This window comes from Haliotis rufescens, unplaced genomic scaffold, assembly GCF_023055435.1.
Source record: "Haliotis rufescens isolate VD_foot unplaced genomic scaffold, xgHalRufe1.0.p SCAF_26, whole genome shotgun sequence".
NCBI lineage: Eukaryota > Metazoa > Mollusca > Gastropoda > Lepetellida > Haliotidae > Haliotis > Haliotis rufescens.
This window is the reverse complement of record NW_025963957.1, coordinates 4720036-4738693: the sequence shown is the minus strand read 5'-3', so window position 1 is coordinate 4738693 and position 18658 is coordinate 4720036. Positions and strand designations below refer to the sequence as shown.

The following is an 18658-nucleotide window of genomic DNA, read 5'->3' as shown; positions in this document are numbered from 1 at the left end:
TCAGTTGACCGGACTACCGTCTAGACAATGTGCTTAGCGCATAGTTATCCGCGCATACTAACAGGGGTACCAGTTAACCTACTTCAGGCGCCCGAAATGTTACTGGTTGTTAGGAATGTACGATACAACAAGCCACAAGCTCCTCGCATCGACACATCGCTCTTTATGCCTTCAAAGTAAGAACATAGCGAAGTCGTTAAGCGTTGTGGGAGAGTTTGGCTAAATAGTTTAATAGTTAGTTGCAACTGAGAGAGCATTTTAATGTTTATGTGCCCTCTTCTTCAATATAATTGAATATCCACCTACACCGTGAATATATAACAACGAGAAGACAGAGTATGTATGGCTTGATTGGCTTATATGTCATTTTTAATGAGAGGAAGGGTATGAACCTACTTGATCAGTTGATTTTTTCGGTGTCAAAAAAACTCAAACTTCAGACAGTCAATTATGGCGACAGTCTGGCAAACATTCAAAATCATTTAGTACAGTAATCAGGCGTCCCAGCTTCCCACCTTCGCTACACCATCATTGTTTCTAGAATCTATGACTAGTAGCAATATTGTATTTACCGTGATCGACATGTATCGATTATTTATCTATTTTTTTTAAGAAACGGATATCACACCAAATTTTTGAAATGTGGCAACCATGGCGACTAGATTTTTTTACAGTGTGATGTTCAGTTGTGATCATGGTGATAGGCCATAGACTGATATTGTTTGCAATGAGATTGTTCATTCAATGATTGCCCATCAACGATTAACTGCCACTATCTAACAGTTTTTTGTGTGATTGTGAATAATTCATCGAAATAAGAACAAGTATGTATAGAATGAAGTAAATATTAATCTTCCTTTGCTAATGAAGCAAACAACGGGTCTTGGGGTTTCGCCTACATAGCTCCTCTCAATATTTCAGATGAGTGCCAGTTTGTCTGACATCAGTGAGAACACCAAGATGGGGCGTGAGAGTGCGTTGCTAGGCAACTATGAAACCTCCCTGGTGTACTATCAGGGTGTGATCCAGCAGATACAGCGCCTGGTACAGACTATTAAGGATTCAGTGCGGAAAGAGAAATGGCAACAGGTATTGCAACAGCAAAGAGTAAACAGATAAAATATGTTTTCTGTCTGAACATATATATATGGGATTTAGTTATTTCTATGTCAATGTTTATTTGAAATATTCAAAACCAAATTTATGAATTTATGAGTAATCAAGCTTAAAATTTGTTTAACTTGTTTAGACTTGTGACCATTATTATGATTAAGTATATCGAGCTACCGCTTAAACTAAGCTGTGATTTTGAATGTATATCTAATAGCAAAGTTCCTATGAGGAGAATATGAAGCATTTTGATTCATGAGTAAGAGCAATTCTGCACAATGCAGGGATTACCAGAAACAAAATCCTGCATTCTTTAAGCGTAAAAACATATGCAATAACAATACAGACTGCATCCATGAGGACACAGAAAAATTTGTTAATTCAAAAGTACAATACAAACTTGATTGCTTCACAAATTTGTAGTTAGTGCTATCAATTATAGTTCCATTTCAGTTGCGGAATTCCGTACAGTCATGCCCCGCTTATACAGACTTCAGATATCCGGAAACCTCGGTTCCCGGACGATTTTCATTCAAAACAAAATAATTACTATATAAATTTACATGTATATACGGAAATTCAGTTTCTGGAACTGGATGGTCATTTTCATACACAAACCACTGAAATGCACACAAAATTGTCTCACTTATCCGGACAATACACTTCCGCTGGTGGTAATCCTTTGATTCGTGAGAAGTCAATTAACCAAGTGACACTGAGTTATGTTTGAGACGAGCTTGTTTATTGTACATGTAATCCCATTCGATAAACATGGCGTCTGTGGAGGCTTGTGCTTGTATAGAGACCTTGATTACATATTACGAGAACACAGGCGATCTGGACAATTTGGAATTATTGTATAAATTCAAACCTCAATATGTGGTAAAGTTCAAACTTCCCTGACAGATTTTTTTAAACGTGTATGTCTTGAAGAAGCTGGTTTCAGTTATACGGAAATTCGTTTATACGGACAATTGTGAAACGACGCAAGTGTCTGTATAAACGAGGCACGACTGTATCTATTTGTAACTGCAATGTAACAGGTATCCATCTGTCTCAAGTTTGTGCTTCAAACTTTAAAGGATGGCAAAACAACAAGATTTACAAAAGGTTTTCAACAGGGGAAGTTTGAGTGCATCTTCAAGTGAAATTTCAGCAAACAAACATGAGTAAAAGTAATAAAGGATATTACATAGTCAATATATGAATAAGATAAAAACACGGAAGGAAGGAAGCTGTATTATTGGAAATAACATTGTTGTCCTAATTGTTTTACATTTCTCTGGGACCCCAATTTTACAGCTTCGGACCCCCAAAATTAGGGTCTATGAGTCTCCTCAGCCCCCAATATAAATAACCCAGGTAAATCCTGACTGAGTTAATGATAAGAGAAGTGGAGTAGTGATGTTACTTCCGAAACAAAGCTATGGGGACAAATGGTCAATGGTAATTATCACAATAGAATGAAACACTGGAATAGTCAAGGATGTCACCATGGTAACAAAAGTATTGTCGGTTAAATTACTATTGGGGACATATTAAATTAATATGTTCCCAATAGTTGCTCCAGTTGTGACCTAGGTGATCTGTACGTGTTCATTGATGCTTTCGTGATAAGCTTCTGGTTTGGCTGCTGAAGACTTGGTTGTATTCTGTATGTGATCTTGTTATGTTGTGGCTATCAGCCTGGTGTAACATGTTGTAACTGTCCATGCTGTGATGGTACTGAGCATGACCACTCACTCACTCACTCACTATCCCCCCCAACAGGTTCGTCAGGAGATCGCCCAGGAGTACGAACAAGTCAAAGACATCAGTAGTACATTGTCAAGTTTTAAGACTGAAAATTCCAACTTTAATGCAAATTATGGAGAATTTTCTCCCCATGATTATCCGAGACATGAAGAACCAACAAGAGATCCTGATGTGTGGCCGCCACCAACTCCAGTTGAACACAGGTTAGCATCAATTAGCTTTTGTTTATTTAAGGCAAAAACACCCCTTAAAACTTGTGTTTCCAGTAACCCGACCGACCCATCAGTTCACTTTCAACCCTGAAATTATCACTTCTGTCACATTCCATCACATTAATAGTCGACCCGTAGAATAGGTCTTCAGCAACCCATGCTTGCCATAAGAGGCGACTAACAGGATTTGGTGGTCAGGCTCTCTGACTTGGTTAATGCATACAGACCACCATCATCTAGCATCTAACAAACAAACATGAATAGTCAATACAGTCATCAGTAGAATGCTAAGTCAAGAAAATTAAGAAATTGTTACTGACCAATCTGTGTCATGGTTTTGTTTCCTGAATCAAATATTTTGAATGTTGATGCTTATTTTGGGACTTACCACTGACACTTCTCTTGCACAGTTCTGCATGTTTAACAAACATTAAATTGTTTGTCATTAAGCATAATAAGTATTGCAGATTTATGTTTTCTGAACCTAAACAGTGTATTACGTACAGTAAAGATAAGCAGTAAAGAATATTGATTCCATGGATGTTCTCATTGTGCAGACCAACGCCTCAAATAAGAGGTCGTGAAAAGGCTGCGCCGAGGAGAGCTGAGCCAAGTCGAGGTCGAGCTGCCCCATCCAGACCGAGTTCAGACCGGCGGAAAGGCCCTTCGTATGGAGGTGTTGACAAGGGGAAGGAGCCGGTTAGAGACAAGGGAAGAGAGAAGAAAAACAAGGTAGGCATAAAGTTCTGGGTTAACAAAACTAGGGGGAGAAAGGTCTGTCATATTTGGAGATGCTTGTGTTTTTGAATTAATGATTTCTACTGATTGATGTGGATGAAAATCCAAGCCCCTGATTTGTTAATGCAAGTAATCTTAGCACCTTAGTATGTTGAGATCAACTGAGTGATACTGCAGTCTTCCTAGCTTGATCAGCTAATACCATGGATACCCATAGAGCAGCATCTGTCTCCCACAAGAAAGATGGACCAAAGTTTACCCATGACCATAATCAAAGACAGATCAATCTGTTGAAAAGCCAGTCATTTAGTGAATGATGAGGTAGGGCTGACCTCACACTGCAAGTGAAAACTGTTGTTGGGCTTCTTTTCTGAAGATAAACTCAAATAAAAAATTACTTTAATTAATTTAATTTCTATCTCAACAATTCATTGTCAGCTGTCATTAGTGGTAATTGAGGCTGTACAGAAACTTTCTCAGCAAATGCTCAGTGACCAACTCAAGCGAGGTTTTATGTTTATTTATTTATTTTTCAGCATGATGAAGAATCTGAAAAGAAATTTGACTCAAGTGGATATGATAAGGATTTGGTGGAGCATCTTGAGAGAGATATTCTACAGAAAAATCCAAATGTCCATTGGTAATACATTTATTGTTGTTTGTAAAAATGGTTCACGGTTTTATGGATTCTGCAGTGTTTAATTGACCCGAAAAGAATTACAGGAATTTGGATATTTGTGATGTTACTATACTTTTTCAGACACAACATATTGCAATTTCCCTCTTCACTTTCAACATATAACAAAGAACCCAAATGTACCTCTTACACATCAAAGGCACCTGCCATTGGTTACCAGTCAGAATTATCAGAATGACCTTTCATCTGACCAATCAAAGCGTTGCACACCAGTCCGGGAAAGTGACAGTCGGAATGTGTTTTCTAACCATGTAACCTTGCAAAGGTTAACACAGGGTATTCCGAATGACAGTTATCAGGTGTATGACTCATAATCGTCTGTCTCTTGCTTAAAAGGGATAAACATTTGGTTCAGAAGAGACTTTCGTAGCCAGTAGGAAGTACTGCCTTCTTCGGTCGTCTATTAGACATTCAGCAATTTTCTTTTGTTTAATTTTCAAATTTGTAATAAATATTTTTAAAATTGTAGTCTAAAATATAAGTCACCCAATTTTGAAACTAGTGCCGTAAAGCTTGAGAAAGCTGCTTTCTGATTGGCTGATGTTGACTTCTTGCTAGTCCTTTCATTGCTAGGTCAAGTCCGTGAAAGGTTCTAACGTGTCCTCAGATGTTTGTTTATATGAGAATGAGACCACCTCTATGGTCTAGTGGTAGAGTGTCCTCTCGGAGAGCGGAAGGTACAGGGTTCGATCCCCGGACACGTCATACCAAAAAACATTAAATGATGGTACTTGTTGTTACCCTGCCTGGCGCTCAGCATTTGGTGGCTAAAACAAGGACTGGTCGGCTCGGAATCAGTATACTGTGTCTGAGTTGGGTATTCATGTTAAACTAAAATAAATGCGGTTCAAAGTCACACACACACACACACATGTCGCTATTTAAGTTCAATAATCTTGGTCGCGACGTTAAACCTCATTTCACCTCACCTTGATGAGATTGAGTTACTGGTTTGCCTGGTTTGCCTGGTTCACACTCAGTGACAGTCCGTCATCATTCAACTGAATATTTGCTGATTGCGTTCAACAAACAAATAATAAGCTCTCAGTTTGCAGTTATTACCAGTGATTTAGTGGTTGGCGTTAATACACAAGATCTCTAACTTCTTCTGTTTACAGGGGCGACATCGCAGACTTGGTTGAGGCGAAGAAGTTACTTGAAGAAGCAGTTGTTTTGCCTCTGATTGTGCCTGATTTCTTCAAGGGGATTCGGAGGCCATGGAAGGTATTAGTTAGAGATACACTCTGCATGTGGTGACAGTGTGGCACTTTAGTAGGTGGGACTGGGTGCTTTATATGCTTATGCATGAAACACTGTAGCACTTTGTTGTGGGACAATGGTTGTCATGGTATGCCAACCTCATGTTAAAGTTAGTGGTGTAATGATCCCATGTAGTCTGTCATAAAGACCCTGAAAGTCTATAATGTTTGGCAAGTCTAGATTACTGCAGTATCAGTATCTGAAAATGAAGAAAGCCTCTGGGCTCCTTTTTGTTATTTTTTATAACTATAATTTAACAACTATTTTTTCTGTAAAATATGTTCATTTCAGAGACTAGATGTTACCATATTTTCTTGAGTATAGTGCACACGTTTTTTCCCAAAAACACAGCTGTGCATTATACACGCAATAATGAGTTGTGATGGTTTTTCCCCAAAGGGAAAGACATCACCCTGATAGCGTAGCACTGGAAATACCATGTCATCAAATCCATACTGAAGTACGCAAATTAATCATGTAATTACAGAGTCTATAAAAAGTGTTCTTTGTATATCTGGACTTATGTTTGTAACTTATTTCATAAATTTTATTAAAAATTCCTTTTGATATTGTTTTAATTAATTTTGGCGAAATCATGTGTGAAGCTATCGAAAGATCGCACAACTCACCGTTATTAACAGCAACCATGGTCAGATTACCACTATTGACGCCTTGAAATGAACTTTAATTGACAGAGAATGGATACATATATCATAAATGCCATGCTTTGACTTGTTAAAAGTCATATTTGTTATAGTTTGACGATTCTATGTCAACTCGTAGTTCTCGCGATAACGTGCGCGGGAGCCTCGACGGTGACTAGTTAAACTGGTTCCATGTGAAAAATAATAACCAGCAATAGAGATCAGCTGCTTCGCTGAGGGTTATAATAATTTTAAATATATTTAGTAAAAGCTGCAACTAAAATAACAAGATATTGGAATATATTATTCCTGATAAAAAAAAATAGTTTCAGATACAATTTTTGCCAATCCTTGCATTAAATTCCTGTAAAGTTATATCATTGGGTGTTTCTTGACCGAATCACGGGTAGATTCCAAGAAAACGTGTGTACAGCAGATTGCTGTTTCAGGCTTAGTTTACAAGAAAATACACACGGTAATCTTAATCCCTGGATGTAAAACAATGCCGAGCAGAACAAAAAATACAATTTAAACGGTAAATCAACATGCCTGGTGATTTTATTTTTTAGCTCTAATTTCAAATTTGTACTGACCAAGTTTCTCATCACCCGTTAGTTTACCGGAATTCACTGAAGGGGTATGGTGTAATTTTTCTGTCTGTTCGCTGTGTGTGAGTGGTGTATCCATGAAACTTTGGCATGGTGTCTCAGTAGGCTAGCACTATCAAACCGCCATTAGTCTGGACTAGTGCAAGCAGCCACACCACGTGCATTTATGTCTCAATATAAGTGCATTAATCTTGAACACTAGGTTAAACCCATTTCACCTTGCCACTAAGGTATCGTGATACTTAAGTTTTTCTAAGGTGGAGGGAGCATGCCAGAAACCTTGAATCCCTGTTTGCCCCAGTTGTAAGCACCATACATGTGCTTGTCGGTTTCACCAAAGTGGTAAACGTCTTTGGTACCTTGTAGAAATGCATTGTGGTGAAATCAATTTTGTTGCAATTTGTTCCAAGTAAAATTTTATTTTGCCTTAACCTTATGTAACATTGTATTGAGTGTAGTGAAGTAGGCCCTCAGTGTTTTGTGTGGTGGTGTTTCCCTTGGTGTTGTGGTCATGTGACCAGCCTCTCATCCAATGGAAAAGCTGTATTTTGTGTAACTCTCACATTAACAGTACGATAATGCTATTAACCCTGGTCTGCCTGTAACATATCCTACTGCAGCATTAGACAATATTTTCTCACTATTTCAACTAAATTATTGCCCATCAACTCTTATCTGCAGGGTGTATTAATGGTGGGCCCGCCAGGCACAGGGAAGACGATGTTAGCAAAGGCAGTCGCGACTGAGTGTGGCACTACTTTCTTTAATGTATCCACCTCCAGCCTCACGTCAAAGTACCGAGGTGAATCAGAGAAGCTAGTCAGGCTGCTGTTTGAGATGGTAAGGAGACAATTGTAACTCATTGTGCATGCCTTCTTTTTTTCTCCTTGCTGCCAGGGCGTTCTGATGGTTGGCCCGCCTGGTACTGGGAAAACAATGCTAGCTAAAGCAGTGGCCAGTGAATGTGGGACTACATTCTTTAATGTTTCATCATCAAGTCTTACCTCCAAGTATCATGGAGAGTCTGAAAAGTTAGTGCGACTACTTTTCGAAATGGTAGGTATTATGATTGTGTGATTGCACTGAGTTATCTCCCCTGGTCAGATGCCTGCATGCTGAGTGTTTGAGTGCAGTGTGCACCAGAGGTCAAAAGGACTTGTGGTCTCCTAATTTGCCAAGAACACTTTGTCCTCAAGGGTAAATATTTCGATTATTAGCCGATTGTGTTTCCGTATCTTTGGCTAGTGTAAAACTATTTTTATTCCTAATATAGGATAATAATGATATGGAAACACACAAGGGTGATACTCTCTTTACCATAAATTTGTCATTCTTGGAATAATCGGCATGTTTCCAGTCAGCGAAATAACCGTGGCAACTTAAGAAACCATGTATGACAGTGGTACCCATGACCCATTTATCATGTAGTGCCAAATGATGTTTGTCTATGTTTGTCTGTTGAAACACCCAAATCAGGAAACCCCTATCAAAATGTATTGGGAATGTCAGTCAATAAATTATCAATCAGATAATGCATTAAACTCTCCTATCCAGAGTTTGGCACTCTATGATAAACATTGTACTCATGTGTAGTTCCTAAAGTTACTTCATTGAGGGAAAATATGTCTTAAACATTGAATACTCGAAGAATGACATTACATGATAAAGACATTATTACGCTCGTGTTTCAGTATTGTAAATATCATGTAATATTAGGAATTAAAACAATATGACATTATATTTACCATATGAAACACACTCGGCTGGTAATCTCTATGTACCACTACATGCTTGAACTTGATTGTATTCCTGGAAGTTTTAACATGGCTATCATTTATTGGACATGTAACACATATAGTCCAGTGTGTCACTGCATCATGTCATGCAGATAATCATTGATACGTTGTAGCACCACCCATGATATATATGTAGTTATCATAAACATTGACACTAATCACAGATGAAGTTGATTAACTTTCCATCAGTTTTGTGAAGGAATCAATCTCTTCCTGTACACATGGTAAGACATTGGACATATTGAAAAGATCAAAAAGCCATCATCATTAACTGAAATAGGTTGTGCGAAATGAGTTGAATATCAAATTTTGTCCACAAGCTCATTTTACATGTAGAAGTCTTTGTACTTAAGACACCCTGTGTGTTTTAGCTTTCTGGAGTATAATTGGCTGTCTTTGAAGTATGTAGTACATAATGTACACTTGCTCTTGTACAGTTAACCTTTTCTTTATTTTTTAACCTTTGCTCAGTTCCACCCCAAAGGCTCTGGAGTTACTATCATTTCAGTTGTTTTATGCTTTGAAAAAGTTTTCAGTGGTGCTTGTTTCTCAGTTTTGTTTGTAACTAGTTTGACTTTGAAATTGAATCCATGTATTTAAACATAGCATGGGATAGGAACAGTGATTTTACCTAAGACAAATGGCCTTGATGGCCTGATTTTGTTAACATTTAGGAGGACAGTTTGAATGACAATTTGTCACAATGTCAGTGTTCTAGAAAATGAACTGAACTGAAGCCGTGAGGTATGATGATACCAAAAACCCATCTGTCTGCTAGCCCAACTTGGCTACAGGTGTCAGTTATTATTGTACTATTATTAGCTGAGCTTACTTGACTGAACAGAATATTACTAGACTCTGGCTTCACATTCACCTGATGATAATCACTGATGTCACCATTCACCTGGTGATAATCACTGTCACCATACACCTGGTGTTAATCACTGTCACCATTCTGAGACCTGCATCACTTCGGGCTTTCCTCCCACATTAAGCTGACACGCCATGATATAACTGGAATACTGTTAAAAGCGGCGTTAAAACCCAACTCACTCAATCACATACAGGGTTGTAATCACTGATGTTGCCATTCACCTGGTGATAATCACTGATGTCTCCATTCACCTGGTGATAATCACTGATGTCCCCATTCACCTGGTGTTAATCACTGATGTCACCATTCACCTGGTGATAATCACTGTCACCATTCACCTGGTGATAATCACTGATATCACCATTCACCTGGTGATACTCACTGATGTCCCCATTCACCTGGTGTTAATCACTGATGTCACCATTCACCTGGTGATAATCACTGTCACCATTCACCTGGTGATAATCACTGTCACCATTCACCTGGTGATACTCACTGATGTCACCATTCACCTGGTGTTAATCACTGATGTCACCATTCACCTGGTGATAATCACTGATGTCACCATTCACCTGGTGATAATCACTGTCACCATTCACCTGGTGATAATCACTGTCACCATTCACCTGGTGATAATCACTGATGTCACCATTCACCTGGTGATAATCACTGATGTCACCATTCACCTGGTGATAATCACTGATGTCAGTTCAGCTTTGAAAAGGCAGTACAATTTCACGATTTGCCTTGAAATGGCCTTGAATTTGGCAACCATGGTTAACTTTGTTTGAAGTGAATCATTTGTGAATATGTTCCAATTAGTTTTGTCTCTTATGATGTGTGATGTGTCTGCAACTCAAGTGATATTTAATATCGAAACTGGAGTATGGACTTGAATATTTTTATTTTGTATTTGATTTGCCTTGGTACAGCCTTGAATTTTGCAGTGGAGTATGGACAATGGAGCTATTCTGGCAATAAAATAAAGTATAAATGACCAAATATCATGTGTTTGGAAGCACACATGTACGGTGGCCCATAAGGGACATGGAGTCTGTTTTTCAATATTTTGATATTTCACTTACTTTTATCGTAACCTTTTGCAAATTAACACGATTTGTCATACAAATATGTGATAAATCATGTATAAAAACAACCGAAAACATGGAAAATTTACTTTCAAGTAGCTATTGAGTCGCTGAAATGTGAAGCGAAAATGTCAAAAACTAAAATGAAACCACAGAAAACTATTTCCACCGCGGTGATAATATTCCCGCCGAGGTGATAATATTTCCACCCCCACCGCGGGGGAAATATTATCACCGCGGTGGAAATAGTTTTCTGTATTTTCGTTTTAGTTTTTGACATTTTCGCTATTGTTTTTGACATTTTCGTTTTTGTTGTTGACTTTTTCGTTTTAGTTTTTGACATTCTCGTTTTGGTTTTCGACATTTCCATTTTGCTTTTGACATTTTCGTTTTGGTTTTTGACAGTTTCGTTTTGTTTTTCAGCGATTCAATATCTTCTTTACACATGATTTATCACATATTTGTAAGACAAATCGTGTTAATTTGCCAAAGGTTACGATAAAAGTAAGTTATGATACTATGTTATTCAGTAAGGCCTACACTTCATCAGAATATATAACTCACCCAAGGGGATCTAGATAAGACTATAGGTCCCCAGCAACCTGTGCATGTGGAAGAGACAGCTAGGTGGATCATGTGGGAAGGCTCAGGGACTTGATTGACATGTCACAGTATCCCAAATGTGTGGATCGATGCTCATCATGTCAATCACTGGATTGTCTGGTCCAGACTTGATTACTTACAGACCACAGTCATATATAGCTGGAATATTGCTGTGTTCTTCTACCAACAAAAAAATTAACACCTTGTCTGAAAAACCCCAAACAAGTATTGAACACATGAAATAATATATTCATGTTATTATACCATATTTTACCCATGAAGATCCGGTTTAGAATAGGTCTTCAGCAACCCATGCTTGTAGTAAAAGGTGACTATGCTTGTTGTAAGAGGCGACTAACAGGATCGGGTGGTCAGTCTCGCCCACTTGTTTGGCTTGCATGTCATCATATCCCAATTGCGTAATCATTTACAGACCGCCATCATATAGCTGGAATATTGCTGAGTGAGGTGTTAAACAACAAATAAACATGTAACAATTGTTATTTGGGATAACACTTTCTTAGTAAGGTACCTCCTCATACCTTTTTGGGTTGAGTCCCATCCGTGATTCGAACCCACACTGCCAGAGTGAGGCACATAATCGCCAGCACAGAAAGTAAACGATCTAACCTACTCAGCCACCGAGGCTTCCGCAAAAAATAAAAGTCTGACAACTGGTGTTGTGCTGGCGATTAGGTGCCTCACTCTGGCAGTGTGGGTTTGAATCCCCGATGGGACTCAACCCACAAAAGTACCAGAATCTGTACTTTTTAAAGAAAGTGTTATCCCAAATATAGCATTTGTTACATTTGACCACTTACTAAATGGCATTGTGTGTTCATAACAAATTAACAAACATAATTATATGATATTTCTTTGTGGGTTTTTTTAAACCATGTGCCGATCTTCCACTGGTTGATGCATATTGTTTACTGCATTGGAAGTATTTACAACAATTGCACAATGCAAACAGTGTATCATCTAGGATATCTCAGTGTACCAGGCAGGTTATCTGTTTATTCTCTACTGTCACAGGCTCGGTTCTATGCTCCAAGTACCATCTTCGTTGATGAAATTGATTCAATCTGCTCCAAACGAGGCTCTGACTCCGAACATGAAGCTAGTCGGAGAGTCAAGTCAGAACTGTTGGTGCAGATGGATGGTGAGTAAAGTCATAATGGATGGTGAGACAGGTTACAATTGATATTCTGACAGATGAGAATGGATGGTGAGATGGGTGGGAATGGATTGTGAGATGGATGGGAATGGATTGTGAGATGGATGGGAATGGATTGTGAGAGGGTGGGAATGGATTGTGAGATGGATGGGAATGGATTGTGAGAGGGTGAGAATGGATTGTGAGATGGATGGGAATGGATTATGAGATGGATGGGAATGGATTGTGAGAGGGTGAGAATGGATTGTGAGATGGGTGGGAATGGATTGTGAGATGGATGGGAATGGATTGTGAGAGGGTGAGAATGGATTGTGTGATGGGTGGGAATGGATTGTGAGATGGGTGGGAATGGATTGTGAGATGGGTGGGAATGGATTGTGAGAGGGTGGGAATGGATTGTGAGAGGGTGAGAATGGATTGTGAGATTGGTGGGAATGGATTGTGAGATGGGTGGGAATGGATTGTGAGAGGGTGGGAATGGATTGTGAGAGGGTGAGAATGGATTGTGAGATTGGTGGGAATGGATTGTGAGATGGGTGGGAATGGATTGTGTGATGGGTGGGAATGGATTGTGAGATGGGTGGGAATGGATTGTGAGAGGGTGAGAATGGATTGTGAGAGGGTGGGAATGGATTGTGAGAGGGTGGGAATGGATTGTGAGTTGGGTGGGAATGGATTGTGAGAGGGTGGGAATGGATTGTGAGAGGGTGGGAATGGATTGTGAGTTGGGTGGGAATGGATTGTGAGTTGGGTGGGAATGGATTGTGAGAGGGTGAGAATGGATTGTGAGATGGGTGGGAATGGATTGTGAGAGGGTGAGAATGGATTGTGAGAGGGTGGGAATGGATTGTGAGAGGGTGAGAATGGATTGTGAGATGGGTGGGAATGGATTGTGAGAGGGTGGGAATGGATTGCATCTGCATCACTTGTTGACGGGGGTGGGGGTAGGGTGGGGGGTGTTCCTCACACATAAAACTGACACATCGTGATATAACTGAGGTACTCCCCAATCCAACTCACTTGCTCACTGAATTGTACTTTCCTCAGGTGTTGGTGGTGTTTGTGGTGAGGATCCCTCCAAGACGGTGATGGTACTAGCCGCAACCAACTTCCCCTGGGACCTGGACGAAGCATTGAGGAGGAGGCTGGAGAAGAGGATATACATTCCACTTCCTACAGGTCAGTCCACCATTTCCTCACAGTATCGCATGCTCTGCAACTTTAATACCATGGGCGTGAAGATCCAGGTTGGAACAGGTCTTCAGCAACCCATGTTTGCCGTAAATGACGACTATGCTTGTCGTAAGAGGCGACTAATGGGATCGGGTGGTCAGGCTCGCTGACTTGGTTGATGCATGTCATCGTGTCCCAATTGCGTAGATCGATGCTCATGGTGTCAATCACTGGATTGTCTGGTCCAGGCTCCATTATTTACAGATCGCCCTTATGTTGCTGGAATATTGGTGAGTGCGGCATTAAACAACAAACAAACAAAACCATGGGCATGTGTCCTCCAAAACCTATCAGTGTAGAATATTAGTGACAGTTCCAGGATATCAGTATTCTGTATCCACAGGTAATGTCACATAAACAGTAGGCACGACTGATTTGTCAGTGATTATTGCAGACCCTTATTGTCCAGTGATTCTGTGTTATTGATGTACTGACGTGAATGTTGGGTGATGTTTGCAGCTGAAGGTCGTGTCGAGCTGTTGAAGATTAACCTGAGGGAGGTAGAGGTGGCTGAGGATGCTAATTTGCCCGGCGTAGCTGCAAAACTGGACGGCTACTCTGGTGCTGACATTACGAATGTGTGCAGGTAATTAAATTCACTGTATGGAAAACAAGGCAACTGGTGTGTTGTTAGAGCCAGATTGAATGGGGGTTGTGGCCACTGGCTTGTGAGAGCCAGATAGAATGGGGGTTGGTGGCCGCTGGCTTGTTGTTAGAACCAGATAGAATGGGGTTGCTGACCGCTGGCTTATTGTTAGAGCCAGAGAGAATAGGGGTAGTGGCTGTTGTTAGAGCGAGATAGAATGGGGTTGGTGGCCGCTGGCTTGTTGTTAGAGCCAGACAGAATGGGGTTGGTGGCCGCTGGCTTGTTGTTAGAGCCAGACAGAATGGGGTTGGTGGCCGCTGGCTTGTTGTTAGAGCCAGACAGAATGGGGTTGGTGACCGCTGGCTTGTTGTTAGAGCCAGACAGAATGGGGTTGGTGGCCGCTGGCTTGTTGTTAGAGCCAGACAGAATGGGGTTGGTGGCCGCCGGCTTGTTGTTAGAGCCAGATAGAATGGGGTTGGTGACCGCTGGCTTGTTGTTAGAGCCAGACAGAATGGGGTTGGTGGCCGCTGGCTTGTTGTTAGAACCAGATAGAATGGGGTTGCTGACCGCTGGCTTATTGTTAGAGCCAGATAGAATGGGGTTTGTGGCCGCTGGCTTGTTGTTAGAGCCAGATAGAATGGGGTTGGTGACCGCTGGCTTGTTGTTAGAGCCAGATAGAATGGGGTTGGTGACTGCTGGCTTATTGTTAGAGCCAGAGAGAATAGGGGTAGTGGCTGTTGTTAGAGCCAGAGAGAATAGGGGTAATGGCTGTTGTTAGAGCCATGTTTGTGATGGTTTAATTGCTATGTCAGTAAGATTGTCCCAAGGTGAGCTTGTGAATATCAGTCTCCATGTTAGCCACAGATATGTCTCTTCATCGATCTTACTCTGTACAGTCAGTGTTCAAAATTAACCAATGTCCACTAGTCTGAGAATAGTGAAAGTCAGGAGAGACTATTGGCATTTCCTTCAGGACTACAACGTTTACCATCAGGTAGTTGGTATCTCTGCATATCATTTTTCTTGTGGATTGGTGAAAACATTCATTGCTAACCTTGACAATGCAAAACAATATACGTTTTGATAATTATTACTTGATTTTGTCAATTTAGAGATGCTGCGATGATGTCATTCCGAAGAAGAATTGAAGGACTGCGACCAGAACAGATTCGAAACATTCCGAAAGATGAGCTGATCCAGCCGACTACAATGGAAGACTTCGAGAACGCAATTCATAGAGTCAACAAGAGTGTTTCTAAAGAAGACCTGGAGCGATACGAAAAGTGGATGAAAGAATTTGGATCTGTGTAAAATAGAAGTCTTCAGTGGTTGACTGTCTTAAGGCTGTATCAACAACAAACACTATTTACTTGTATACTCACCATCAAAAGAAACACAAACTGTAGGAACATGTAGAGAAGTATGTGAGTTAAGAAGAGATGTTTCCAACATGTAACAATTATTGACAGAAATAACAGTCAGTCAAATGTTACCAGAGAGTGTCGGTATTCTTATCACAATATGCTGCTTGTGATTTCCAGACTTTACAAGCTAATCCTGCACGAGACAAATGATGCATCTCGAGTCATGGATCTATGACATCATATGTGATGCATTAATGAGCATCAGTTCACACAACAGACAGTTTGTTTGTGCATCGAACCAATCTAATCCCTCTTGAATATGAGTAATTTTTCATATAATAACCAACATGTCTGGTATTTGTGTTTCTTTTGGTAGTGAGTATAGATACCATGTAAAATAATATGAAAGCAGATATATGGATTATTTTTGTGTTAATGGTAAAAGTGTTTGCTGTCTCCCTGAAGATTGTGGTTTGATTTCACATACTGTACAGTTTTTGAAGCAGACACTAGTGTACCTCTATAGAAGTGCATTAAGACACAAGTGTCAATAGCACATTCCCAGTCAAGATCTGTCACACAGGAGTTTTGGTCAGGACACATTCTTGTGATCTGCCATGTCTGTAATCTTGCAATGCTCAAAGGTTTTTGTCACATGTATGGATACCTACATGTAATACGGTATCTTCGTATCAATCATCATTCACACAAAATGGGTTTTACCTTGAAAAGTCAAGCAACATCCATTCTTTCTTTAAGTGAGTGAGTGAGTATGGTTTTACACCGCTTTTTTTTAGCAATATTCCAGCAATATCACGGCGGGGGACACCAGAAATTGGCTTCACACATTGTACCCATGTCGGGAATCGAACCCGGGTCTTCGGCGTGACGAGCGTACTCTTTAACCACTAGGCTACCCGACCGCCCCTCTTTCTTTAAGAAATGATATTCATTAAGGAGACAATTCATGATTGAGATGTTTGAATTTATTGGCATGAAGCAGGAGCATGCTTTCTGTCTGTTGCATAGTTTGCTCCATAGTTTCTGGTTATGGATTTGGTTCAGGGTGAACATGGTGTCAAACTCTATCCACGATTATTCAGTTTATTATGATAATAGGAATCCATTTGATTGTGATAGATACCCGGGACCAGTTTCCTACCAAACCTTGATTCCTGTGACATGATGCACTCATGAGGGAGACAAATTCTTTTCTCATTGAAAAGAGATGGAGATGGTTACATCTTTTCAGAAACGCAACTTTTGTTATGAATGGGTCCAGGGTATTCATCATAATAACATGGAGTGTTTGTTTGTTGTTTAATGCCTCACTCACCAATATTCCAGGTATATGGTGGTGTTCTGTAAACAATTGAGTCTGGACCAGACAATCCAGTGATTGCCAATATTAGCACATCAATCAAGTCAGCGAGCCTGACCACCCGATACCATTAGAATGCTTCTTACAGCAAGCATGGGTTGCTGAAGACTAATTCTAACCTGGATCTATATGTATAGGCTGTGTGATTGAGCTTGACAAGTCTGATCACACAGGTCACATTTCAAGTATTTCTAGCAGGAAGTACAGTGCTTCAAAGAAAGCATGTTGCTATATGTCTTGGCCCCTAAGCCATGGTGAACATATGGTCTGTCAGCACCTGTGCTTGCCGGCTTCATCGAAGCTGTAAATGTCTACCACTTGTGTACTCACACATGTAGCTGACACACTTTGCTACTTCTGTAATATTGATTAAATCAGCCTCAAACCCAATTACTCACCATAGGAATGCCTTATCTGCGTATGCACCAAATTACGCCAATATATATTTGAAGACGAAGAAATGGCAGTTGTTGTAAAATTACTCTTTTGTGGGAATGCTTGATGTAAATATTGTTAAATCTTTCTAGATACTTTCAGCAGATATGGCATTAAAACCTTGGCTTGATGACAAAACAAGACATGTTTATATGAAATATATTATATTTGTATATTGGCTAGTTTCTTTATGAATCCTCACAAATATTATGGTCATTGACTGATAATACTGCTGTATCTGATAAATTAAACACTGTCACAGAACCTAGAATTCTCATGTTGTACTGTTGCCATTTGAGGGAGATTATAAAGGTTTCAGCTACAGCTACAGAACCAGATATTTGTTTTATTTAAAACTATGAGCCTAGTTTACGAAGGAGGTTTAGTGAGGGAGTGCCGAGTACCCGGAGGATGTGTTTACGAGGGAGGTTAAGTGAGGGAGTGCCAAGTACCCGGAGGATTGGTTTACGAAGGAGGTTTAGTGAGGGAGTGCCAAGTACCCGGAGGATTGGTTTACGAAGGAGGTTTATTGAGGGAGTGCCGAGTACCCGGAGGATGGGTTTACGAGGGAGGTTAAGTGAGGGAGTGCCAAGTATCCGGAGGATGGGTTTACGAGGGAGGTTAAGTGAGGGAGTGCCGAGTACCTGGAGGATGGGTTTACGAGGGAGGTTAAGTGAGGGAGTGCCAAGTATCCGGAGGATGGGTTTACGAAGGAGGTTTAGTGAGGGAGCGCCAAGTACCCGGAGGATGGGTTTACGAAGGAGGTTAAGTGAGGGAGTGCCAAGTACCCGGAGGATGGGTTTACGAGGGAGGTTAAGTGAGGGAGTGCCAAGTACCCGGAGGATGGGTTTATGAAGGAGGTTAAGTGAGGGAGTGCCAAGTACCCGGAGGATGGGTTTACGAGGGAGGTTAAGTGAGGGAGTGCCAAGTACCCGGAGGATGGGTTTACGAAGGAGGTTTAGTGAGGGAGTGCCAAGTACCCGGAGGATGGGTTTACGAAGGAGGTTTAGTGAGGGAGTGCCAAGTACCCGGAGGATGGGTTTACGAAGGAGGTTTAGTGAGGGAGTGCCAAGTACCTGGAGGATGGGTTTACGAAG

The 18658-nt window shown here is 40.5% G+C and overlaps 1 protein-coding gene across 2 annotated transcripts; it reads left to right on the top strand.

Annotated features, from left to right (window-relative positions):
- The first annotated feature begins 178 nt into the window (after positions 1-178).
- On the top strand, positions 179-17825 carry LOC124147341 (katanin p60 ATPase-containing subunit A1-like). Of its 2 annotated transcripts, none has more exons than XM_048402460.1 (11): positions 179-336; positions 922-1089; positions 2881-3068; positions 3635-3809; positions 4352-4455; positions 5631-5736; positions 7922-8080; positions 12421-12547; positions 13610-13741; positions 14255-14381; positions 15494-17825. In XM_048402460.1, the coding sequence occupies exons 2-11, from the start codon at positions 922-924 to the stop codon at positions 15690-15692; spliced, it is 1485 nt and encodes a 494-aa protein (XP_048258417.1). In that variant the 5' UTR covers positions 179-336; the 3' UTR covers positions 15693-17825. The 2 variants fall into 2 exon arrangements, with proteins under 2 accessions (XP_048258417.1, XP_048258416.1); XM_048402459.1 differs by lacking the exon at positions 7922-8080 and adding an exon at positions 7706-7864.
- Positions 17826-18658: the final 833 nt, after the last annotated feature.